This window comes from Copadichromis virginalis, linkage group LG15, assembly GCF_057382275.1.
Source record: "Copadichromis virginalis isolate Kocher_CV1m ecotype Utaka linkage group LG15, C_Virginalis_male_GT1.1, whole genome shotgun sequence".
Lineage (NCBI taxonomy): Eukaryota > Metazoa > Chordata > Actinopteri > Cichliformes > Cichlidae > Copadichromis > Copadichromis virginalis.
Window position 1 is genome coordinate 26,359,756 of NC_140632.1, and position 22,005 is coordinate 26,381,760.

Below are 22,005 nucleotides of genomic sequence, written 5' to 3' on the forward strand. Positions count from 1 at the left end.
GTTGTAATGTGTCTTGTCAGTTTATTACATTCTTCCTAATATACAGTGTTTCGCTAACATGGTTCCAAGATTCTGTCAGTGTTTCTGTGACTGTCTGGCTGCTTTCCATCCTACTGAACATATGAAGGAAATATAGATGACTGACTGTATAGCAGCAGCCTTCAGATGAGTCACTCGATAATTGATTGACAGGAAATTAATCCTAATTATTCAGATTGCAGGTTGTATTTTGTGCTTCACACAGGCTGTGTGCTGGCAGGGTTTAATGGATTTATTTGTTGTTGATGATACTAAACTGAATATTTTCATAATGATGACTCTGAATTCAGCTGCTGGAACCTCTAACTGATATTTGATGGGAAAACATTCAGTATAGAAGAAAACCAGAAGCCAGAATACTTGGTGTGAAGGTTTAACACTGCTGATCCTTTTGAATTGACTGAATATTAATGGACTGACGTTTCCAGTGACAGTGACTCAGTATGTGTCCATGAATGCATCATGTATGCTGCAGTTTCATGGCTCCATCTAATGGACTGATAGTAGAAGTAGAGCAGCTGAAATAAATAAGATAATGATAGAAGCCAGGATGACAGGAAAAGAACAAAACACTGTCAGAGAAGACTGGAAACAAGCACTAAAGACTCCAAATTCATCCATGTTTAAAATTTCAATATATACAAAAATTGTTTTTACCCAGACGGAATCACAGCTACAAGATGATCCTGGTATAAAATGTAGGTAAAAAGTATTTCCTTCATATGTTCTAACCTATTCTGAGCAGCAAGCCAAGATGAGTCCTGAAAGTTTGCCCAAAACACACTTTTTGAAGTTTGAAGTCCAGTGAATTATAAGATACAGATTCAACATCCAGAGTACTGGTGCTTGTTTCTGTTCCTCTGCATCACTGACATTAAGCTGGTGTAGTTTATTCACCTCCCTATCCCTGGCCACCTCCTCCAGCTTATACATCTCCTACACTAGGAGGAGTAACGGCTCTACTCTGAGGGAGAGGCCAGCCATCCTTCAGAGAAAGCTCATTTCTACAGTATGTATCCACAATCTCGTTCCAGTCACTACCCAAAGCTCGTGACCATAGGTGAGGGTAGGGACATAGATCGACCGGTAAATTGCACGCTTCACTTTTACACTCAACTCTCTCTTCACCACAACGGACCAATACAGCGTCCGCATCACTACAGCTGCAGCACCAATCCATCTGGCTCCCACCTTTACTCGCATCTTCAACAGATCCCTGGAGCTGTGTGAAGTTCCCTCCTGCTTCAAACGCTCCACCATCATCCCTGTTCCCAAGAAACCCACCATCACAGGACTGAATGACTACAGACCTGTTGCCTTGACGTCTGTGGTCATGAAATCCTTCGATCGACTGGTGTTAGCCCATCTGAAAGACATTACAGGCCACCAGCTGGACCCTCTGCAGTTTGCCTACCGGGCAAACAGGTCAGTGGATGATGCAGTGAACATGGGGCTGCATTACATCCTGCAACACCTTGACCGCCCGGGAACTTGTGCCAGGGTCCTGTTTGTGGACTTTAGTTCGGCTTTTAACACCATTGTGCCTGAACTTCTCTCCTCGAAACTCTCCCAGCTCAGCGTGTCACCAGCTACCTGTCAGTGGATCACCAGCTTCCTGACAGACAGAAAGCAACAAGTGAGGCTGGGGGAGATCACCTCTGAAACTCGGTCCCTCAGTATTGGTGCCCCTCAAGGATGTGTTCTCTCACCACTACTGTTCTCCCTCTACACTAACGACTGCACCTCCAAGAACTCGGCTGTTAAACTCCTTAAGTTTGCAGATGACACCACTGTCATTGGCCTCATTCAGGATGGTGATGAGTCTGCATATCGGCAGGAAGTTGAGCGGCTGGTACTCTGGTGCAGTCAGCACAATCTGGAGCTGAACACTCTGAAGACTGTAGAGATGACAGTGGACTTCAGGAGACATCCCTCAACTCTGCTCCCCCTCACCATATCAGACAGCCCTGTGTCGACTGTGAAGATCTTCAAGTTTCTGGGTACCACCATCTCCCAGGACTTGAAGTGGGAGACCAACATCAACTCCATCCTCAAAAAGACCCAGCAGAGGATGTACTTCCTGAGACAACTGGGGAAGTACAGTCTTCCACAGGAGCTGCTGATCCAGTTCTACACTGCGGTCATTGAGTCTGTCCTGTGCTCCTCTATCACAGTCTGGTATGGAGCAGCCACTAAACAGGACAGGAGCAGACTGCAGCGGACTGTAAGGGCAGCAGAAAGGATCATCGGCGCCCCCCTGCCCTCCATCCAGGATCTGTACCTCTCAAGAACCAGGAAACAGGCAGGGAAAATCATCACAGACCCCTCACACCCTGGACACAGACTTTTTGATCTGCTGCCCTCTGGCAGACGGTACAGAAGCCTACCCGACATAGGAACAGTTTCTTTCCCCTGGCCATCTCCCTTCTTAACAGTTGACCTATCACATTGCTCCCACTGCCAGACTGCAACTGCACCTTATGTACATTCTGTAGTATTCATTCCACCTCATTTCATTTCTGTATTTTATGTATATAAGTTTAGATTAGTTATTTATAGTTGGTTTACACAGCTTTGTGTATGTATGTGTACGTATGTGTAATGTGTGTATATAGACACGTGTGTGTGTGTGTGTGTGTGTGTGTGTGTGTGTGTGTGTGTGTGTGTGTGTGTGTGTGTGTGTGTGTGTGTGTGTGTGTGTGTGATTTACATTGCTGTGCTTGAGAGCCACCATCTGCCGGAACCAAATTCCCTGTATGTGTCTGTGCATATACTTGGCCAATAAACACGATTCTGATTCTGATCTGTCAATCTCCCGCTCCCTTATCGCATCACTCGTGAACAAGACCCGGAGATACTTGAACTCCTCCACTTGGGGCAGGAACTTGTCCCTGAGCCGGAGTTGGCACTCCACCCTTTTCTGGCTGAGGACAATGGCCTCAGATTTGGAAGTGCTGATTCTCATTCCCATTCTGAGACCCAAATGAAAGCCTTCCGCAACTTGGCTATGCCTAGATATTCTGTCCATACAATTATGAACATAATTGGTGACAAATTGCAGCCCTGGTAGAGTCCATCACCCACCGGGAATGAGTCCGACTTATTGCCGGCTATGTGGACCAAGCTCTTACAATGGTTGTTTAAGGATCGAATAGCCTCTAGCAATGAGCAAGACACCCCATACTCTTGAAGCACCTCCCATAGGACACTCCGAGGGACACAGTCGAATGTCTTCTCCAAGTCCACAAAACACATGTAGACTGGTTGGGCAAACTCCCATGCACCCTCAAGTATCCTCGAGAGGATAAAGAGCTGGTCCAGTGTTCCACGACCAGAACAAAAACCGCATTGTTTCTCCTCTATCCAAGGTTGGACTAACGGATGGATTCTCCTTTCCAGTACACTGGCATAGACTTTCACAGGGAGGCTGAGGAGTGTAATCCCCCTATAGCTGGAACACACCCTCGGTCCCCCTGCTTAAAGATAGGAACCACCACCCCGGTCTGCCAATCCAGAGGTACCACCCCTGATCTCCACACAGTATTGTAGAGGCGTGTCAACCAAGACAGCCCTACAACATCCAGAGCCTTCAGGAACCCAGGGCAGACCTAATCCACCCCTGGTGCTCTGCCACGAAGGAGTTGTTTAACTGCCTCAGCCACCTCACCCCTAGAGATAGATGAGCCGTCCCCCTCGTCCCCAGACTATGCTAACTCCACGGAAGACGTTCCAGTGGGATTAAGGAGGTCCTTGAAGTTTTCCTCCCACTGCCCAACAATGTTTTCATTCGAAGTCAGCAGCTTCAGCAAACAAGGTGTGGAACATGGTGCACTCAATGTCCCCACTCTCCCTCAGAATGCTGTTGAAGCTCTGCTGGAAGTGTGAGTTGAAGATCTCGCGGACTGGGGCCTCTGCCAGGCATTCCCAGGTATATACTATACGTTTAGGTGCACCAGGTCTGTCCAGCATCCACCCCCACCACCCGATCCAACTCACCACCACCCAATGTATCTCACCACCAGGTGGTGAACAGTTGACCCCTCAGCCCCTCTCTTTACCTGAGTGTCCAGAACATATGGCCGCAGGTCTGGTGATACAATTACAAAATCAATCATCGACCTGCAGCCTAGGGTGTCCTGGTGCCACATGCACTTATGGACACTCTTATGTTCGAACATGGTGTGGACAAATTGTGGTTTGGACAGAACAAAACACTGCTCGGGTTCAGATCCGGAAGGCCATTCTTCCAGGTCTCACTCTTGTTGCCCACATTAGTGTTAAAGTCTCCCAGTAGGACAACAGAGTCCCCTGGTGGAGCACAGTCAGGACCCGTTCCCCAACCCGAAGGCACAGGGAACAAACCCTCTTGTCCACTGGGAGAAACCCTAAAGTACAGGCAGCAAGCCAAGGGGATACTAGGATACCCAACCCAGCCCACCGCCTATCACCAAGAGCAACTCCAGACTAAGATAGAGTCCAACCCCTCTCCAGGAGAATGGTTCCAGAGCCCAAGCTATGCATTGAGGTGAGCCTGACTATATCTAGTACCTCTCAGCCTCATGCACTAACTCAGGCTCCTTCCCCACCAGAGAAGTGACCTTCCAAAAAAAATCACAGTTGTAAATAAAGCACTACTGAACTGACAAACGCAGAAGTGTCCGTCTGTGGGTCATGTGTCACAATGAATTTCTAAGGAAATTATATGGTTACAGTTGCTCCAAGACAATAATAACAGTAACAGACTGATATTTTTTGTGGTGGTGTTTTTAACCCAGTTCAGTTCATTATCTGTGTGTACCCCGAGGTATTTATAGTCCTCCAAAATGTCCGCATCAACCCCTTGAATTGAAACAGGGGTCACACGTTTCCTGGTCCTCCTACAGTCCACAATCAAGTCTTTGTTATTTGTCACACTGATACTGCTCACACCATGTGACAAAGGAGTTGACCACAGCCCAATACTCCATCTCAACACCCTCACTAATGTATCCACCCACTGCAGAGTCATCAGAAAATTTCTGAAGATGGCAGCTCTCTGTGCAGTAGCTAAAGTCTGTGGTGCTGAGGGTGAAGAGGAAGGGGGAGAGGACGGTCCCTTGTGGTTCCCCTGTGTTGCTGATCACCTTGTAAGACACACAATGTTGAAGATGCACATATTGTGGTCTTCCTGACAGGTAATCAACAATCTGGGACATGAGAGACACATCCACCTGCAACGCTGTCAGCGTATCATCCAGAAGGGTTGGCCTGATGGTACTGAATGACTGGAAGGCTGGGGACTCAAACGACAGTCAGGACCCGATCCTCAACCCAGGGTATGAGGGACCAGGCAGCGAAGGCATAGAGGACACAGGAAAAAATGTCTTCGAAATGGGTTTTCTTTATTTTCACAATCATCCTGGAGTGCCCAGAATGGGCACTCCAGACTTTCATGTCAACCAAAAGTATATATATGTACTAATACTGTAGCCAGAAGAACACAATGAACAGTTTCATACAGTTTTATGACTTTCAAGGTTTTCAAAGTATTGCCTCTCTGTTTGAAAACCTCACATATTACATACGAGGGATTTTACATACATACAACAAACTGTTGATTTTCTGAAGCTCCAAACTTTGCATGACCATCTCATAAAATAAGGTCTACTATATAACCCTGATGACACAGACGCACAAACCTGTTTGTTTGTCCTTCCTAGACCCCCACCTATTCACTGTGTTGTCTCCTCCTGAAGTTAAAATGTTAAGCCACATCTTTATGTCATTATGTACCAAAAAAAAAAATCTGCAAACAAAAGAAAAATTTAAGTAAACCAATCTATAAACAAATCTAAATTTATGCTTGCCTAACTGATATTAATGTTGCAGTTCTGGAATGCAATGCCTTCTCCTTAAATTACCCTCGATACACACTGACACCATATCCTGGGGATTCAGCCCACGAATGGCCTCAGGATAAAAACTCCTCTTGAGCCTCTCTGTTTTTGTTCGGATGATGCGGAACCTTCTGCCTGATTTCAGAAGCTGGAACAGTTCGTTACTGGGATGTGATGGGTCCTTCAAAATCTGAGCTGCTCTAGTCCAGCATCTCCTGAAGTAAATGACCTGTAGGGAAGGGAGAGCAGTCCTGCAGCAGCATTCTGCCATACGGATCACTCTCTGAAGAGCTTTTTTATCCTTGACACAGCTGTTTCCATACCAGGATGCAAGGCTGGACTGGGACAAAAAATCGGCCCGGGCATTTTGACTAGAGACCGGCCCACCAGGATAAAGATTGAAAATGTGATGTCATTCAGGGGTAAAACCGCAAAGGATTCTGGGAACTTGTGGCAAGAGGTACTAGCGCACGCAGGCTTTCAATTGAACTCAGTTACACAGCGCTTAAAAGAAACCCAAAAGATGGCAAGAAGCTGTTGTATTATTAACTGCAATAGCCGGTCGCATGACAGCCACGGGAAGCCGACGGGTAAAGGGATCGGTTGTTATCGGATTACGTCGTTGAAGAGAAATTGTTCGAGCCATGTTTCCGAAGTAACAAAGAGGCGACGGATGGCCTGGATATACCAAATATAGCGTCTCAGAACACTCCAGCTCACATGTTAGTCTGCTCCAAGCATTCCCACAAAGGTCAGAGTTTTGTAGTAGTTAATACGTAATTTTTCTTAACATAATTGGTGATATAGGTTACAAGCAAGTCTGGCGCTGAACAGAAATTGTCGCGCTATGCTCCTTTATTTATTGTGCATAAATAGTGAATTGTCCTGACACAATATTGCGTTTCGCTTCTGTTATTATGGTACATTGACAAAAACATATACTTTTATTCACAGGATAAAACAGTTGTTTTGTATCACTAATTGCCCAGTACGATTACAGCATACAGTATTATTGTCACTGCTACATTTCTGTAATGCGAACCAGAAATTATTTCCACTACTAATTAATTAAATGGTAAATGGCCTGTATTTATATAGCGCTTTACTAGTCAAGTTCACCAGGGAAGACACAAAGGACAACTGTTTGCCTTTCCTGGACTGCGCTGTGCACATTGAAGAGAACGGCAACCTCAACATCGAAGTTTACCGGAAGCCCACACACACGGACCAGTACCTCCTCTTTGACTCCCATCACCCTCTGGAACACAAGCTTGGAGTAATTAGGACCCTACACCACCGGGCAGAACATGTTCCCTCTAAGCCTGAAGGAAAAAAGAAGGAACACACACATGTAAAGAAGCACTCAAAACGTGCGGCTATCCTAAATGGGCGTTCTTAAAGTCAGCAAAGAGGCACAGAAAAGAAGTCCAGACACCAGCGAGGGAGGATAAGAAAGACAGACGCAACAACATTGTCATCCCCTATGTAGCCGGTGTATCAGAAAAACTCAGGAGAGTTTTCTCCAAGCATGACCCAGCAACACGCTCAGACAAAAACTGGTTCACCTGAAAGACAAAACGCCAAAACACAGACTTAACAATGTGGTGTATGCTGTACAGTGCAGCGAGGAATGCTCAGACCTCTACATTGGAGAGACCAAACAGCCACTTCACAAGCGCATGGCACAACACAGAAGAGCCACCTCCACAGGACAAGACTCAGCAGTCCATCTGCATCTTTCTTAAGGATAAAGGACACTCTTTCGAGGATGCCAATGTTCACATTTTGGACAGAGAGGACAGATGGTTTGAAAGAGGAGTGAAAGAAGCCATCTATGTCCACTGTGAGCGACCATCTTTGAACAGAGGCGGTGGTTTACGACACCAACTCTCTGCCATCTATAATCCAGTTTTGAGATCCCTTCCCAGACGCCTTAACGCCCACTCACATCCTGGGCCATCTGATCTCAGGAATTCGCATGATAAGGTGGGGCCAGGTTTCACAATGAACACACCCGAAACTCTGGCTGATTGGGACCCACACCCAGTTTCACACCTTGGCTCAGGCGATTAGAGGATCATCAGGGGGTCCTTTTGTCCCTCTGTGGGGGGTTACTCCCACTAGGTTTATATCTGGGACTCTCCGCCATTTGACCTTAGAACTGAAGAAGCTTCTCGGATGAGAGGTGAAACGTCTTCAAGTAACTTAAAGAAGTCCAGACGCCTTTCTTTACAAGCTCCTTTGATTAACGAATGTGTATTTATGACGATGATTTGTGAGACTGGTAAACTTACCTTTGTTCGTACGATGGTCTTTCGTTCTACACGGTGCATTTCAAGGTCCTGTCCCATCCGTCGGTAAACTGTACCTGGGCTTGTTGCAGTGACCTGAAGTTACTAAACTTCATGAGTGTATGCACTCACTCCAAGAACCGTATAATTATAAATCTGAGCGTGGTGAAAGTTGGGCAGCACGCTAACGTCTTTTGTCCACTCTGTGTGCTCCTAAGGGTCTGACCCTTTCACTCCTTTTATTTTTTCCTCGTATCTTTTCTTTGTCTTTTTGTCGAGTCTGTCTTTGTACGGACCGGCATTGTTCTCCTTTTGTTTTGTACATTCCTTTTTTGTGCGGCAAAGAAAAAAACAAGAAGGTATTGGAACCGGAGAATGAACGTTTTGCGGTGCTGCAAATGCTTGCATTTGATGCGGTGTTTGGATTGTTTTGCCACGAGTTCCCGGCATGCAATGCGCGAAAATCACGTGATTGCTAAACAAGGGGGAGGGTGCATCCGGCCTCCTCGGCTGTAATTGGTCCAGCCCAGAGTCGATCATGACCAATTGGCCAATCCAACACCTTTCATTATATATACCCTTCCTAAAAAAAAAAAAAAAAAAATCCATCGGCCCATAAAAACAAAAAATCGCCAGTGGCCCACCGGGCAAATGCCCGGTATGCCCGATGGCCAGTCCAGCTATGCCAGGATGTGATGTTCTGTGTGAGGATGCTCTCCACAGCGCCTGTATAGAAAGTCCTGAGGATCACTGGAGAGACCCTGAACTTCCTCAGTTGTTGTAGGTGGTACAGGTGCTGCCTAGCCTTCTTGGTCTGGACCTGAATGTGGGCAGACCATGTCAGGTCTGAGGAGATGTGGACACTGAGATACTTGAAGGACTGCACTCTCTCCACTGGAGCTCCATTAATGATAATGGGCTTGTAGTCCCTGCTGACCCCTTCTGAAGTCCACCATCAGCTCCTTGGTCTTGCCGACGTTCAGCTGGAGGTGGTTGTCCTGGCACCACGATGCCAGATTCTTCACTTCATCCATGTAGCCCGCCTCATCGTTGTTGGAGATATAATATAACTAATTTGCATATGACTATTGCTCAAATGAATGAGTTATGAAATCTGACCAGCATAAAAGTATTATTCAATTACATTTATCAATTATCATTATTCAATTACTCGCCTCTGTCAGTGCGCCCCAGGGCGGCTGTGGCTACAATGTAGCTTGCCTTCACCAGTGTGTGAATGGGTGGATGACTGAATGTAGTGTGAAGCGCTTTGGGGTCCTTAGGGACTAGAAAAGCGCTATACAAATGCAGGCCATTTACCATCATGTGAAACACTGAATATAAAATGAACACAAATCAATTAACAATAAAAAATACATTTATGCTCGGACAGAGTGAAGTGTAAACGGAGCACCTTCATGCTTAACAAGAAGGAATGTCCGAATATCAGTGTGATGAAATGAGTCATTAGAGTCTTAAAAACAAAACAGCACAATCATAATATTTCTATTAATAGCCTACCCATTTATAAATCCAGCCAGAAGACAGTCATCCACATGAAAAACAACCACTATACATTACTTAGAAATGCATTAGCAGAGTAAAGAAAACTTTTTTAAATATAAAGTATCTGGAGTTTTCAGGAAGCCCCACCCCTTCCTGGTACTTTACTAGACTATGGCTGTGTCCCAATTCAGGATCTGCATGCTTGAAGTACGTGCACTACGCGTACTACGTACGGTGCGTACTATAAGTACGAGAAGTGCCCGCGAGAAATGTTTCATACAGCATTGTGTGACATAAATGAAAGAGAAAAAATGTTTTGTTGGTCATTCAGCATTCATAGCATGCAGAAGTTGCATTTCACTTACAATGATGCAATGAGAATCCTACCTACCATCTACCTAGAGGAGGGAGTGCCAGTCAGATGTTTATGTTAGGTTAGGGTGTTTGTACTTTTAAAGTACTTTTGAAGAAGTTAATGTTCACTTTTGTAGAGTATTTGGATGCTCCGGCTAACGCTATGATTTCAGCACTCACAAATCCTACTGTGAGTTATTCCCATCATTTATCCAGTCTGAGGAAGCTGGTTTAAGACTTTATGTGTAAACTGATTTCTTTTAATTGTACTGTTTGTAGCATTGGGCCTGTGTTCATTATATTTGTAATATGGTTTAATGTTTAAATATATTTTTATATTTTCATTTTGGTTTTATAAGTTGTGCTTTGTGTAATCATGGACTTAAGTCTTTTATTAAAGCTTTCATTGATTCATTGATTCATAGTTGTTTATTATTACTGAAGATATTTTTGTTATTTGGAGATAAAGGGTCAGATAAGGGTTTCTCATCCAGACAGATTTAGTTATAGTCAAATATGTTTACAGTTTGATTACAAAATGCATCAAAAGGATCATGACTGTTGCCGACAACAACTGGAAAACTGAGTCACTAAGTCCATCCCGCACAACAGGGGGCGAAACTGAGCGACCCGATCTCGTCAGATGTAACCCGGAAGCAGTAACACGAAGCTCTCAAGCTGGAAGGAGATGTAGGTTTAATAAGATCGGATTCATGAGGAAAATGAAATTCAAAGTTTGTCTCCAGAGGCTGACAGCTACTCAGACCGCAGTTACAACACATTCAGGTGATGGGAGCCAGAAAGACTCAATAAATATCCTTTTAAATCCATTTTTTCTGCTCAAGTGACCGACATTTCTCCAGAATCCTCTTTGCACTTTTACATTTTTTGTTGATGCAAGTGTTTGTTCTCTGATATGACAGCTCATTTAGATGAGAGGAAATCAGAAATGGCGGCAGCAGAAATAAAGACTGATTCAGGTTAAATAACGGCGAGTTGATGGTAGACCCTTTAAAGCAGAAATCGGTTAGTATCCGTTAATATGTGTGGATCCAGCCACATGATTTAGAACAACCCGCTGAACTTAACCTGCACGAAAATAGATGTAATTCTTGATTCTTTAGGCGCTAAAGTCTCATTATTACAGAAGCGTTTTTTCTTTGAGAAACATTCTAAAGTGTTTTTGAATCACAGTATAAAATGTTTAATATGAACCAATGCAATATTTTTTTTATCAAAGTCTGAAAGGTTTCGTAAGCACTCGTTTTAATCATTTTGTAAACAGCAGTTACGAAAGGTTTTGTAACCCGCACAAACGAAGAGTTTGAATTTCCCGCAATCGTTTAGGGGTCACGAGAGCACTTCTCGCGACCTGATTGGCTCGGTCCCTCCCGACTGTTTAAAGGGGCTCATTTAGCTGCGTGCCCATTGGCCAGCAGTTCTAGCGCCAAGATTCCAATAAAAGGGCGAGCAGCGGAAGCCCTCTACTGTCTCCGTCTATCTGCAGCTACTAAGCTTTAGCTTTCTGCTCCTTTTAGCTTCTTAGTGTTTTTTCTTTGTGTCCGTTTGAACCCGAAAAGTCACAATGCTGACCGCGCGCTCCCCGCTCTCCGTGAAGAACGAGCAGACCCTCAGCGGGCAGCTGGACAAAATGTCTCTGGACAAAGAGAACACGGTGAGGCTGCTTCAGGTTCCCGCTCACAGAGGCCGCCGATTCTTTAACGTCACCGAACAATTACAGGTATCGATAAAGAGTCGCTGTGTGTGCTGACGGTCTGTGTCTCCTTTCAGCCTCCGGGCCCGAACAGCAGCCGCATCCTGGCGTCCAAAACCGCGCGGAGGATCTTCGACGCTGCTGCGGTAAGTGAGAGAAAAGCCGCAGGAAGCTTCGCACTTTTAGCGGATTCCTCATATCAGCGGACCGAGTCGATGCTGAGCTCACTGACGGCAGCTTCGTGTGTGTTACTGTGCAGATGTGGCGCCTAAACTGTGGCCGTGGCGCCAACAGTGAGCGGCAGGGCTGAGGTCGGTTCAGGGTTCTAGTTTATTAGGAAGAGCTGCTGTGGTGTTCAGGTTTTATGCCGTTTCTGTTATTTTGTCCACCACCTTCAGATCAGTGAACGATACAGGCAGCAAATCTGCACAAACTTTAACTTTTCACTGTTTTTGCTCCAGAATCGATGAATAAGCTAATCAATAATCCTGAGCAATGATCTTTGTCTTCAGCCCAAAGTGAAAAAGAGCAGCAGCTCGCAGGAGGAGGAGCCTCTGCTGAAGGACAACCCTCGCCGCTTCGTCATCTTCCCCATCGAGTACCACGATATCTGGCAGATGTACAAGAAGGCAGAGGCGTCCTTCTGGACGGCAGAGGAGGTAGGTAGAGCTGTAATGGGGCGGGGCTTGATGCTGGACGCCGTGATGCTGACGTGCCCTTTCTGTGCAGGTGGATCTGTCCAAGGACCTGCAGCACTGGGATGCCATGAAGGACGAAGAGCGCTACTTCATCTCCCACGTGTTGGCCTTCTTTGCCGCCAGCGACGGCATCGTCAATGAGAACCTGGTGAGCCGCTGCGCCTGCTCTTACAGATGGTTTTGAGGTCACGGACCGCTGTAACACTCTTGTTGTCGCTCTTTGACCAACAGGTGGAGCGCTTCATGCAGGAAGTGCAGGTAACGGAGGCCCGGTGTTTCTACGGTTTCCAGATCGCCATGGAGAACATCCACTCAGAGATGTACAGCCTGCTGATCGACACGTACATCAAGGACCCCAAAGAGAGGTACGCAGGAGGCGGGGCCAAATACTGTTCTGTAGTGGCTTAACTGGCCTGTACTGATCTAACTGGTGAGTCACGATGTGTTCCCGCCCTCAGAGAGTACCTGTTTAATGCCATCGAGACGCTGCCGTGCGTGAAGAAGAAGGCTGACTGGGCGCTCAACTGGATCGGCAACAAGAACGCCACCTACGGTAAATAAGCTGCTGCCCATTAGGCCACCTGACGCAATGGTTCCACCTCAAGCAGCTTCATTGATTATTGTCTGTTTATTGATCTGCAGGAGAGCGCGTGGTGGCCTTTGCCGCTGTGGAGGGGATCTTCTTCTCGGGTTCGTTCGCCGCCATCTTCTGGCTGAAGAAGAGGGGCCTGATGCCCGGCCTGACCTTCTCCAACGAGCTCATCAGCAGAGACGAGGTGAGGCGCCCTGTTGGTGTCAGATTGCAGGTATTGATCCAGTGATGATGTCACTCTTAACGTGTGTTTGTGTGCCTGCCGCGTTTAGGGTCTGCACTGTGACTTTGCCTGTCTGATGTTCAAACACCTGGTGAACAAACCGCCCAAGGAAACTGTCATCAGCATCATCAAGAACGCCGTGGAGATCGAGCAGGTGAGTCCCAGCTGCAGGTGAAGCTGCTCTGCTGGGCCCACTGGTTCATGGTGGATTTACTGGTTCAGGATGGCTTTAATGGGTTTATTGGTTTGTGTGCAGGAGTTCCTGACTGACGCTCTGCCCGTCAAGCTCATCGGGATGAACTGCGACATGATGAAACGGTACATCGAGTTCGTGGCCGACAGACTGTTGCTGGAGCTCGGCTTCTCCAAGGTAACGCCCCACACAGGTCATGTGATCATGTGACTGACTTAAAGGCAGAAAAACAGCATCACAACACTCATCTCAGTGACAAGCTAAACTTAAAATAAAACATGATCAGTTCTCCACACAGACACATTTCAGGAACTCTTTGACCTCAGAGAGCAACATGATGAAAGTGATGGTGTGAGTGATGATGAAGTGCGCAGGGGTACGGACCTCAGCCAGTGATGGGGGCTGAGTGCTGCTGCAGAGTCTGATCAGAGGACGAGTGGTTCTCTGATGGGCAGCGGCAGTGCGACACAGACGCCTATCTGAACTCGCCCATGGGTGGGGGCGGGTGACCTCAGGGTGGGGGCAGTGGGTGGAGCTGACTGACATGGTGTTTCTGTGTGCAGATCTACCGGGTGGAGAACCCTTTTGACTTCATGGAGAACATCTCCCTGGAGGGAAAGACCAACTTCTTTGAGAAGCGGGTGGGCGAGTACCAGAGGATGGGCGTGATGGCGACGCCCACGGACAACACCTTCCGGTTGGACGCTGACTTCTGAGGCGGCGGCTGCTCTTTGGACTTCAGCCAGTTGGATTGCAGGCAGGACTGCAGTCGGGTTCAAACGTTTGTTTGTTTGTTTTTTCTTTCTTTTTGTACATAGACTTTGTAGAGTTTTTATTAAGTCTTATTATAGTTTTAAATATGTACATTTTTGTAATAAAGCAACTGTTTGTAAAAAGCAGACTCTTCAGTTTCACATCTGTAACATCTTTCTAAATCACCGTAGTCCCATCATTTCAGGCCGGACAAGGCTGGAAGTGAGCGACTTGCACTGGACAGCCTAGCCAATGATGTGCTGCTGCTGTCACAGTTGCAGATGTGTTGTACAGAAATGGAGATTATCTTCATTTCTGTACAACTCATCTGATCTGAATTAAGACTCTGAGGCTGAGCAACCACAGCCGTGTATAAATAGACTTTTGGGGTTGTTTAGTCTTAAACAAGTTTTCCGAGAATCTACAAAAATTTCCCCAAGTGTCCCCAAAGTTTTTACCCATCATGGTTGCAGCCTCTTGAAATGAAGACAATGCACTGACTTCTCTACACAATGAGTTGTAGAGGGAACAACAGCCGTGGCAGTTTGTCCTAAAACAACAGCGGTAATCTGCACATTTAAATATTTCAGATATTGATCATTTTTGAGAATATTTTATTTTCATAATGAAGACAGCACTGGTGTTTCTAGTTTAACAAAAACCCTGCAGTCCAGTGGTGGGATGGCATCTCTTTGTGAGACAGAATTGGATGTACTCATGGGATATGTAGTTTGTACTCAGTGTACACTTTGAGGTCCAGTGTTGTATCTGTTAAACTAACAGGCTGCATCAAGTTGATGTCAAGGCCGCCAGCAACATGTGATGTGGAGGGTCAAAGGTTAAGGATTTTCCTTTAATTTGTCACTCACAGGAGGATGTAAGGAAGGATATAACCTGTCTCTGTTCTGGATAAAATTCAAAGGCTGGTGCTTCAGTGTTCATACGTTATAAACATGTGACTCAGACATGATAATATTCATGTCTTGTTTGTCCTGGTGGCTGACAGCAGGTTTGGAGATAATTGAGCAGTTATACATTTTATTCCAAAATAAATAAAAACATTTTCCAGAAGTTTTTCAGTGTTAATCACTCAGCAAACCACATTTTGACAATAATGTTCACTGAGATGATTTCCTCATTTTTTTTTTTTTTTGTTTGTGTTTTTTTCTCAGAGGTCAATCGGAAACCTCGCAGTCTCCCATCAATCATTTATTGGAACCACGAGACTGATTTTTCCACCTCCGCAGTCTCTAAGGAGAGGACAGTGACGTCATCACCAAGGACCACAACGTGTTTTACATAACAACAGTTTAGACCAAAAACACGCTTTTTAGTTTAAAGTGGGTTTAACTATATTTCTACGAGAATTCAGTTGACATTACTGCGTGCTCTGATTTTATCTTCGGGTCTGTAGTCTTTGGTCTTATCTTTGAACACGTGATCCGCGTGACGTCATAAACGGAAGTAAACAAACGAAGTAGTCAGAAAGAGCTGCGGAGACGCTATTCTGCGCAAAAATGTCGATTTCCAACCCGAGGCAGGTGTTCCACAACCCGGTAAGATATCCTATGGTTTCGAATTGATCTCTATCATCAGTTTTCATTCTCATTTTCAAGGATAAATCGATTGTTGATCGACGATGCTTCTGTGAAGGGACCAGTTAGCATTTTAGCTCACCTAACAGCCTTAAACAATGACTATCTTATGTTAAACATTCTTTTAAAAAATATTCGAAGTGTTTTAAATACACTGACAAACAACGGAAAGAGTTCGGATTCAATATCATCCGCTAAAAACTTTATTTATAGGAAACCTTTGGTACTGCCGCACTGCGGAACACACGTTCAGAGAGGCTGGCTTGACATGAGTTTCGGTCACATGAGATGCTGTGTGGGTTAAGCGTGTTTTTGTTTTGTTTTTTCAGGTTGAATTAGAGACCATGTATTTAAAGTGTGATTTTAAGTATGTTTGAGTTTAGATGTGAACACATCTGAGACAATTTGTAAAATATCTTCAAAATTGTATTCAGTTTGGCGACGGTGTTTTGGCTCGTTTGACACTGATTATTTATCATGAATCGTTCTTCTACATCACGTGTGACATCGTGTAAATATAATAACTGACCCCTGGGATTCCGGCTTTAGTGTCATCCACTGAAAACTTTGTTTCGTCAACCTTTTTGGACAAACTGTGTTAAAGATTAGTGCCTCCGCCCAGCATCATTTTTAGAGTCGCATGTCACCCTGTTCGTGTTTTATTTTAGACCGAATTAAAGAACAGGTCGGCACAGTTTGATTTGATCTGATCTGGTGGGTTGGATATATAGAAAATTTAAAATATGCAAAAATTTTAGTGGGTTTTCGTCTAGTTTAAGGAGTGAGTTCAATTAATTTCAATTCAATTTTGTCTATACAGTGCCAAATTACAACGGCATTCGCACTTTGTATTGTAAGGCAGACCCTACAATAATACATAAAGAGAAAAACCCAACAATCATATGACCCCCTATGAGCAAGGACTTTGGCAACAGTGGGAAGGAAAAACTCCCTTTTAACAGGAAGAAACCTCCAGCAGAATCAGGATCAGGGAGGGGCGGCTATCTGCTCTGTGGGGGAAGACAGGACAAAGACATGCTGTGGAAGAGAGCCAGATATTAATAATAACTAATAATTAAATGCAGAGAGGTCTATTAACACATAGTGAGCAAAGAACAAATGCCCAGTGTATCGTGGGAATCCCCCAGCAGCCTCCACCTATTGCAGCACAACTAGGGGAGGATTCAGGGTCACCTGATCCAGCCGTAACTAGCAAAAAGGAAAGTTTGAAGCCTGAACTTAAAAGTAGAAATGGTGTCTGTTTCCTGAATTCAAACTGAAAACTGGTTTAGAAGAAGAGGGATCTGAAAACTGAAGGCTCTGCCTCTCATTCAACTTTTAAATACTCTAGGAACAGTGTGATATATGGTACATATTGTACTATAAGGTCATTACGATAAGTTGGGGCCTTATTGTTTAAGACCTTGTATGTGAGGAGCAGGATTTTGAATTCTGTATTTAACAGAGTGCCAATGAAGGGAAGTCAGTATAGGAGAAATCTGCTCTGTCTTTCTGTTACATTTTTTATAACTTCTTCTGAAATGTAGAGGAGATATTTGTGCATGAAGATTGAGAATGGAGAAGTTTTTTTTTAAATGATTCAAACTAAAAGCAAAAAACTCCAATATGAATAAAACATGTGATTCGTGCAAAAAATTCAGTCACCTGCCAGGATAAAATCTACTAATGAAAGCAGGAAGAAAATGTTCACAGTGAACAAGAGGAGGTAAAAACAGGCCTTCAGATCTAGACAAATAAAACCTGCAGGAAGTCTCGACCTGCTGAGAGAACAAAACCAGCTTTAAATCAGTGACTCAGCTGCTGAAAGCTGCCCTTCATAAAACTGCTGATATGATTATTAACAGTCAAAAAGAAAAAGGTTTGAATTCAGCTCAAACATGTGAGAAACAACAGAGATTCTTTGTTGGGATGTTAGCAGAGCTGTGGGCAAAAGTAAAGTAACTTGAGGACTGTAATTCAATTCAACTTTCTTTCTTTAGCACCAGTTTACAATTACAGTCGTCTTTGGGTGGACAGGTCACCCAATTCAGATCCACCTATAAACTTATATATTCTCCTGCAGGTGGAGTACTGTTTGAAGTTTAATAATAATGATCACATGACCAGAGGTGGGACGTAAAGTGCAAATACTTTGTTGGTACTTGAGTTGTTTTTTTTTTTTTCTGACTTCTTTTTATTTTCACTCCCTACATTTGAAACAAACACCTGAACCTTCTGCTCCTCACATTTTCAGAACGGACTTCAGGTTTGACGTCTTTGGGGGAGTTATTATTTTATCACTGTGAGCCTCAAACATCAAACTTATCTGAGCCTGAACAGAAACACATGACAGGCAGTCCTATTCGTTTATTAGTCCCCTGAGGATGTCACATGAAGACCAGAACCACTGCAGGTGTCCGTAAACTGCGCTTGCTGTACTTCAGCATCTAGTTAGCCAAGATGAGCGAGCACTTTTGCCACCTTTGCACATGACTCGTCACACAGTCTTACTGTGGTGACTCAAGTGAGCTAGCAGGTGTCTTTACCTGGAGTCAGAATCGTTTGACTACAAGTGCGGAACAAGCTTAATGAGAATACTTTGGACTTGAAAGCGGAACTGACGGCCTGATACAGACAGACAGTCCAAAGACCTGAGAGCAGATTATTTACTGCTCTGCTTTTATTTTAGTTATCTTTTTATAATCAAATCAAAGCTGTCTGTGAAGGTTCGCAGTGATCCAGGTCATGGTAGTCTAAGGAGCTTGGAAAGAAACGCGACTGGACATCTTTAAGTTTCTTGAAGACGTTTCACCTCGTCTCATGGAAAAGCTTCTTCACTTCACTTCTTCACGTTTCTTGAATCTGTTTAGACACGTTTATTTCACTTTATTTCAAATCCACAGACGTGGATCTGTGCTGCATACAGGGTAACACATTCAAGCCCAGGAGGGGAGACACACCCATCCCCGGGTCAGAGCCCAGGTAAACAGGAGGGTTGTGTCAGGGAGGACATTCGGCATAAAATCTGTGCCAAATCAAACTTTTGGAAAAACCTCTACACGTATCTACAAATTTCATATATTTAAACAGGTGGAGGTTTTCTCTGAGCGTCTCTAAGTGAAAGCAGGAGAATTTCTGTGATTCTCCTGTTACATTCTAATTTCAGATTCTAATCTGATCAGCTGCTGACGGAGCTTTGAGCTCTGGTTCATTCACACCGATCTAGTCCCTCCTCTCAGGTGTTTCTAGGTGTTCTCTGTGGTCATCTGACCCTCCTCATGTTTGTGGTGTTCTGTCCACAGTCGATTCCCTTTGCTGGGACGATCCTGGGTGGGTTCTTGCCAGGTGAGATGGTTCTGATCAAGGGCTCTGTGCCGTCTGGTGCTGACAGGTGAGGATGCCGATCTTCATCATCAATCGGATATTTAAAAAAAAAAAAAAACGTCAGAGTCGGGGTGCAGATTCTTAAAGCGGGATCTTCTCTCTCTGTTCGCTGTCTCACAGGTTCCAGGTGGACTTCACCTGTGGCAGCAGCGTGAAGCCGCGGGCCGACGTAGCGTTCCATTTCAACCCGAGGATCAAAAAGTCGTCCATCGTGTGCAACACGCTGACGAAAGAGTGCTGGGGCCGCGAACAGATCCACTACGAGATGCCCTTCAGGCTCGAGGTCGACTTCGAGCTCATCATCCTCATCCTCCAAGACCAGTTCAAGGTGAGAGACGAGCCGACCAATCAGGTGTCAGAGAAGAGTCAGCACGGCAGAGTTTAACTGTTCAATGCAAGTCAAACTGGTGTCCAGCGATGTGTTGTTTTCCGTGCGTGTTCAGGTGGCTGTGAATGGCGCCCACCTGCTGGAGTACAAACACAGAGTGGAGCTGGAGCGTGTTGACACCATCAGCATCTCAGGAAAAGTCAAAGTTCAGGCTGTGGGCATCCTTTCCCCGAGCTCAGTGAGTGTCTCTGTAACCCGTGGCAACCTGCAGCTTTACCATCAGAGGGTTAACCTGTTTGTTTGTTTGTTTGTTTGTTTCAGAGCCCCACCTCTCCCGCTGGCAGTCCGCCCAATAAGGACACAGACGAATCAGCAATAATTGATCAGGTGTCCTTTCAATATCTGTGTTGCATTTCACTAGTATAGTTTTATGTTAGCTAAAGATTTGAAATCACTGTCTGATAGCATCTCTGGATGGCTGGCACTCATAAGGATTGTTTTCTGTGGAAGAAAAGTCACGTGATCTGCGAAATGCTTCCAAATATGAAAGCCCCGCCCCTTTCATGTGACTGCACAGGTCAAATCCTGAGTTACTTACCCAGTTGATAACCAGCTTGGTGTGAACTCTGACCCTCACTGTTAGCTTAAGTGGATCGTAACAGAAAGATAACGTGGGTATCTTCATAGCACAGGACACGAGTCATCACAGGGCAGCGGAAATGTGGACCTTTCTGGAGAAACTGCGTCTGTTTTTTGATCAGCGTCGGATGTGGTCTGATTGGCTAGAGTTATGCATCAGTCGATCAGATTTTAATCAGATTTTTTTTTCCATGCGTTTCAGCCAGTGTTCTCCTCATCAGGTGATTTGGTGAGTTTTCCTGATCAAATCATTGATTGATGATGCATTTATTTCTTACAATAACAACAGTTTAATACAAAGAAATTTGAATGAATTATTTTTAAAGCAACTTTTAGCTTATTTTACTTAACATAAATATGATCAATTAAAATCTGTTTTTTATATCAGTCATATTATATCAGCCCACATGGTTGGCCTGAAATCATATTTTGGTAAAGAAAATGATTTATCATATTTCACCCATTGATCTTACATTAATCAGTGAGATCACTGATCTTATTTGATACCAAATGATCTTCTAACTTTTAACACAGATCTAAATTTATATTTAAAACTATAAAGCCAAAAAAAGGGAAATGTTTTAGTGTGTCTGACTCTCTGTTTCCTACAGAGTATCCCGTTCAGAGGTCAGCTGGTTAATGGGCTGACAGTCGGACGCAGCATCATCATCAAAGGAGAGACCAATCAGAACGCAGAGAGGTAAGGATAATAAACAGCTGTGGGAGCCCAGTACAGAAACTGATCAAAGCGACAATCAGTGAGGCATCGATCAGAACTTAAATTAACTTTAGTAAAAATTTTGTTCTTGTTAATAACAACATAAGTTTTATATTCTTAAATTCATAATAAATTAATCACAGCTTTGTGAATACAGGCTCTGATTTACAAGCTGACTCCACAAGCTGCTCAGAGACATTATGTTTGTGGGGTTTAGGTATTGTTGAGCCAACTAACACAATGAAAACCTGACTGTGATGAATAACTTCTATGTAGTAAACCTGAAGTCTGGCGCCAGTAGAAACTGATTAGCTTAAACTGAAGTGCAATGTTTGGATTAAAGTCACTGAAACATTTTCAGAGTTTACAGGTTTTATTTAAATATAAATTTAAATTGAGTTATGTGACCGTCACTTGATCATCACAGACCACCTTGCATGAACCTGCAGAGAAAGTAAACATGAAGCAGTTCAGAGTTTCGGTTTAGCCTTTCATGGCTCATTAATGACATCACTTCCTGTTACAGTTTCTGCGTGAACTTGCGTCCAGCGACCGGGTCCGACATCGCTCTCCACCTGAACCCTCGCTTGAAGAAGCGTGTCTTTGTCAGGAACTCCTTTCTGTCCGACTGCTGGGGTCATGAGGAGATGGCGCTCGCTTCCTTTCCCTTTACTGCGGGGCAGTACTTTGAGGTGACCTTTGACCCCTGCCTTAACATCCACATGTTGTGATGGGTTTTTTTGTTTAATTTTTAAAACCTGCTGTCATCTCCCCACAGATGATCATCCGCTGCGACGCGCAGCACTTCAGAGTTGCCATGAATGGGCAGCACCAGCTCGATTACAAACACCGTATGAAGGAACTGAGCGCCATCAACCAGGTGGAGGTGAAAGGAGATGTGACACTGCTTGTCGTCAGAGTCCTCTGAGCGCCTGCTAACCATCATGAACACGAAGCCATAAAAAAAACCACTGACGCCTCCTCCGTAACCAATCATTTAACAGATTCTAACTTCATTTCCTCTTTTACTAAAAACCCATGTCTTGTCCAGTGTCTTCAAAATAAAAGTCTGTCATTCCTCACATCTGTCCAGCTGTTTTGT

General features: G+C 44.6%; 2 protein-coding genes and 1 non-coding gene across 3 annotated transcripts; all 3 read left to right on the forward strand.

Annotated features, from left to right (window-relative positions):
- Positions 1 to 10,731: 10,731 nt before the first annotated feature.
- On the forward strand, positions 10,732 to 14,387 carry LOC146692581 (ribonucleoside-diphosphate reductase subunit M2). The gene is made up of 10 exons (XM_085432720.1): positions 10,732 to 11,741; positions 11,858 to 11,926; positions 12,293 to 12,439; positions 12,510 to 12,626; positions 12,710 to 12,843; positions 12,937 to 13,031; positions 13,121 to 13,254; positions 13,343 to 13,447; positions 13,550 to 13,663; positions 14,050 to 14,387. Exons 1-10 carry the CDS (start codon positions 11,652 to 11,654, stop codon positions 14,200 to 14,202), a joined length of 1,158 nt encoding a protein of 385 aa, XP_085288846.1. The 5' UTR covers positions 10,732 to 11,651; the 3' UTR covers positions 14,203 to 14,387.
- On the forward strand, positions 13,839 to 13,974 carry LOC146692582 (small nucleolar RNA SNORD94). Its single transcript, XR_014915427.1, has one exon. It is a non-coding gene; the product is annotated as a small nucleolar RNA SNORD94 (small nucleolar RNA).
- A 1,161-nt stretch (positions 14,388 to 15,548) lies between the features above and the next one.
- On the forward strand, positions 15,549 to 21,985 carry LOC146692583 (galectin-8-like). Its single transcript, XM_085432723.1, has 9 exons — positions 15,549 to 15,795; positions 19,137 to 19,225; positions 19,339 to 19,546; positions 19,662 to 19,784; positions 19,868 to 19,933; positions 20,388 to 20,414; positions 20,797 to 20,885; positions 21,430 to 21,595; positions 21,682 to 21,985. The coding sequence occupies exons 1-9, from the start codon at positions 15,757 to 15,759 to the stop codon at positions 21,829 to 21,831; spliced, it is 957 nt and encodes a 318-aa protein (XP_085288849.1). The 5' UTR covers positions 15,549 to 15,756; the 3' UTR covers positions 21,832 to 21,985.
- The last annotated feature ends 20 nt before the right edge of the window (positions 21,986 to 22,005 follow it).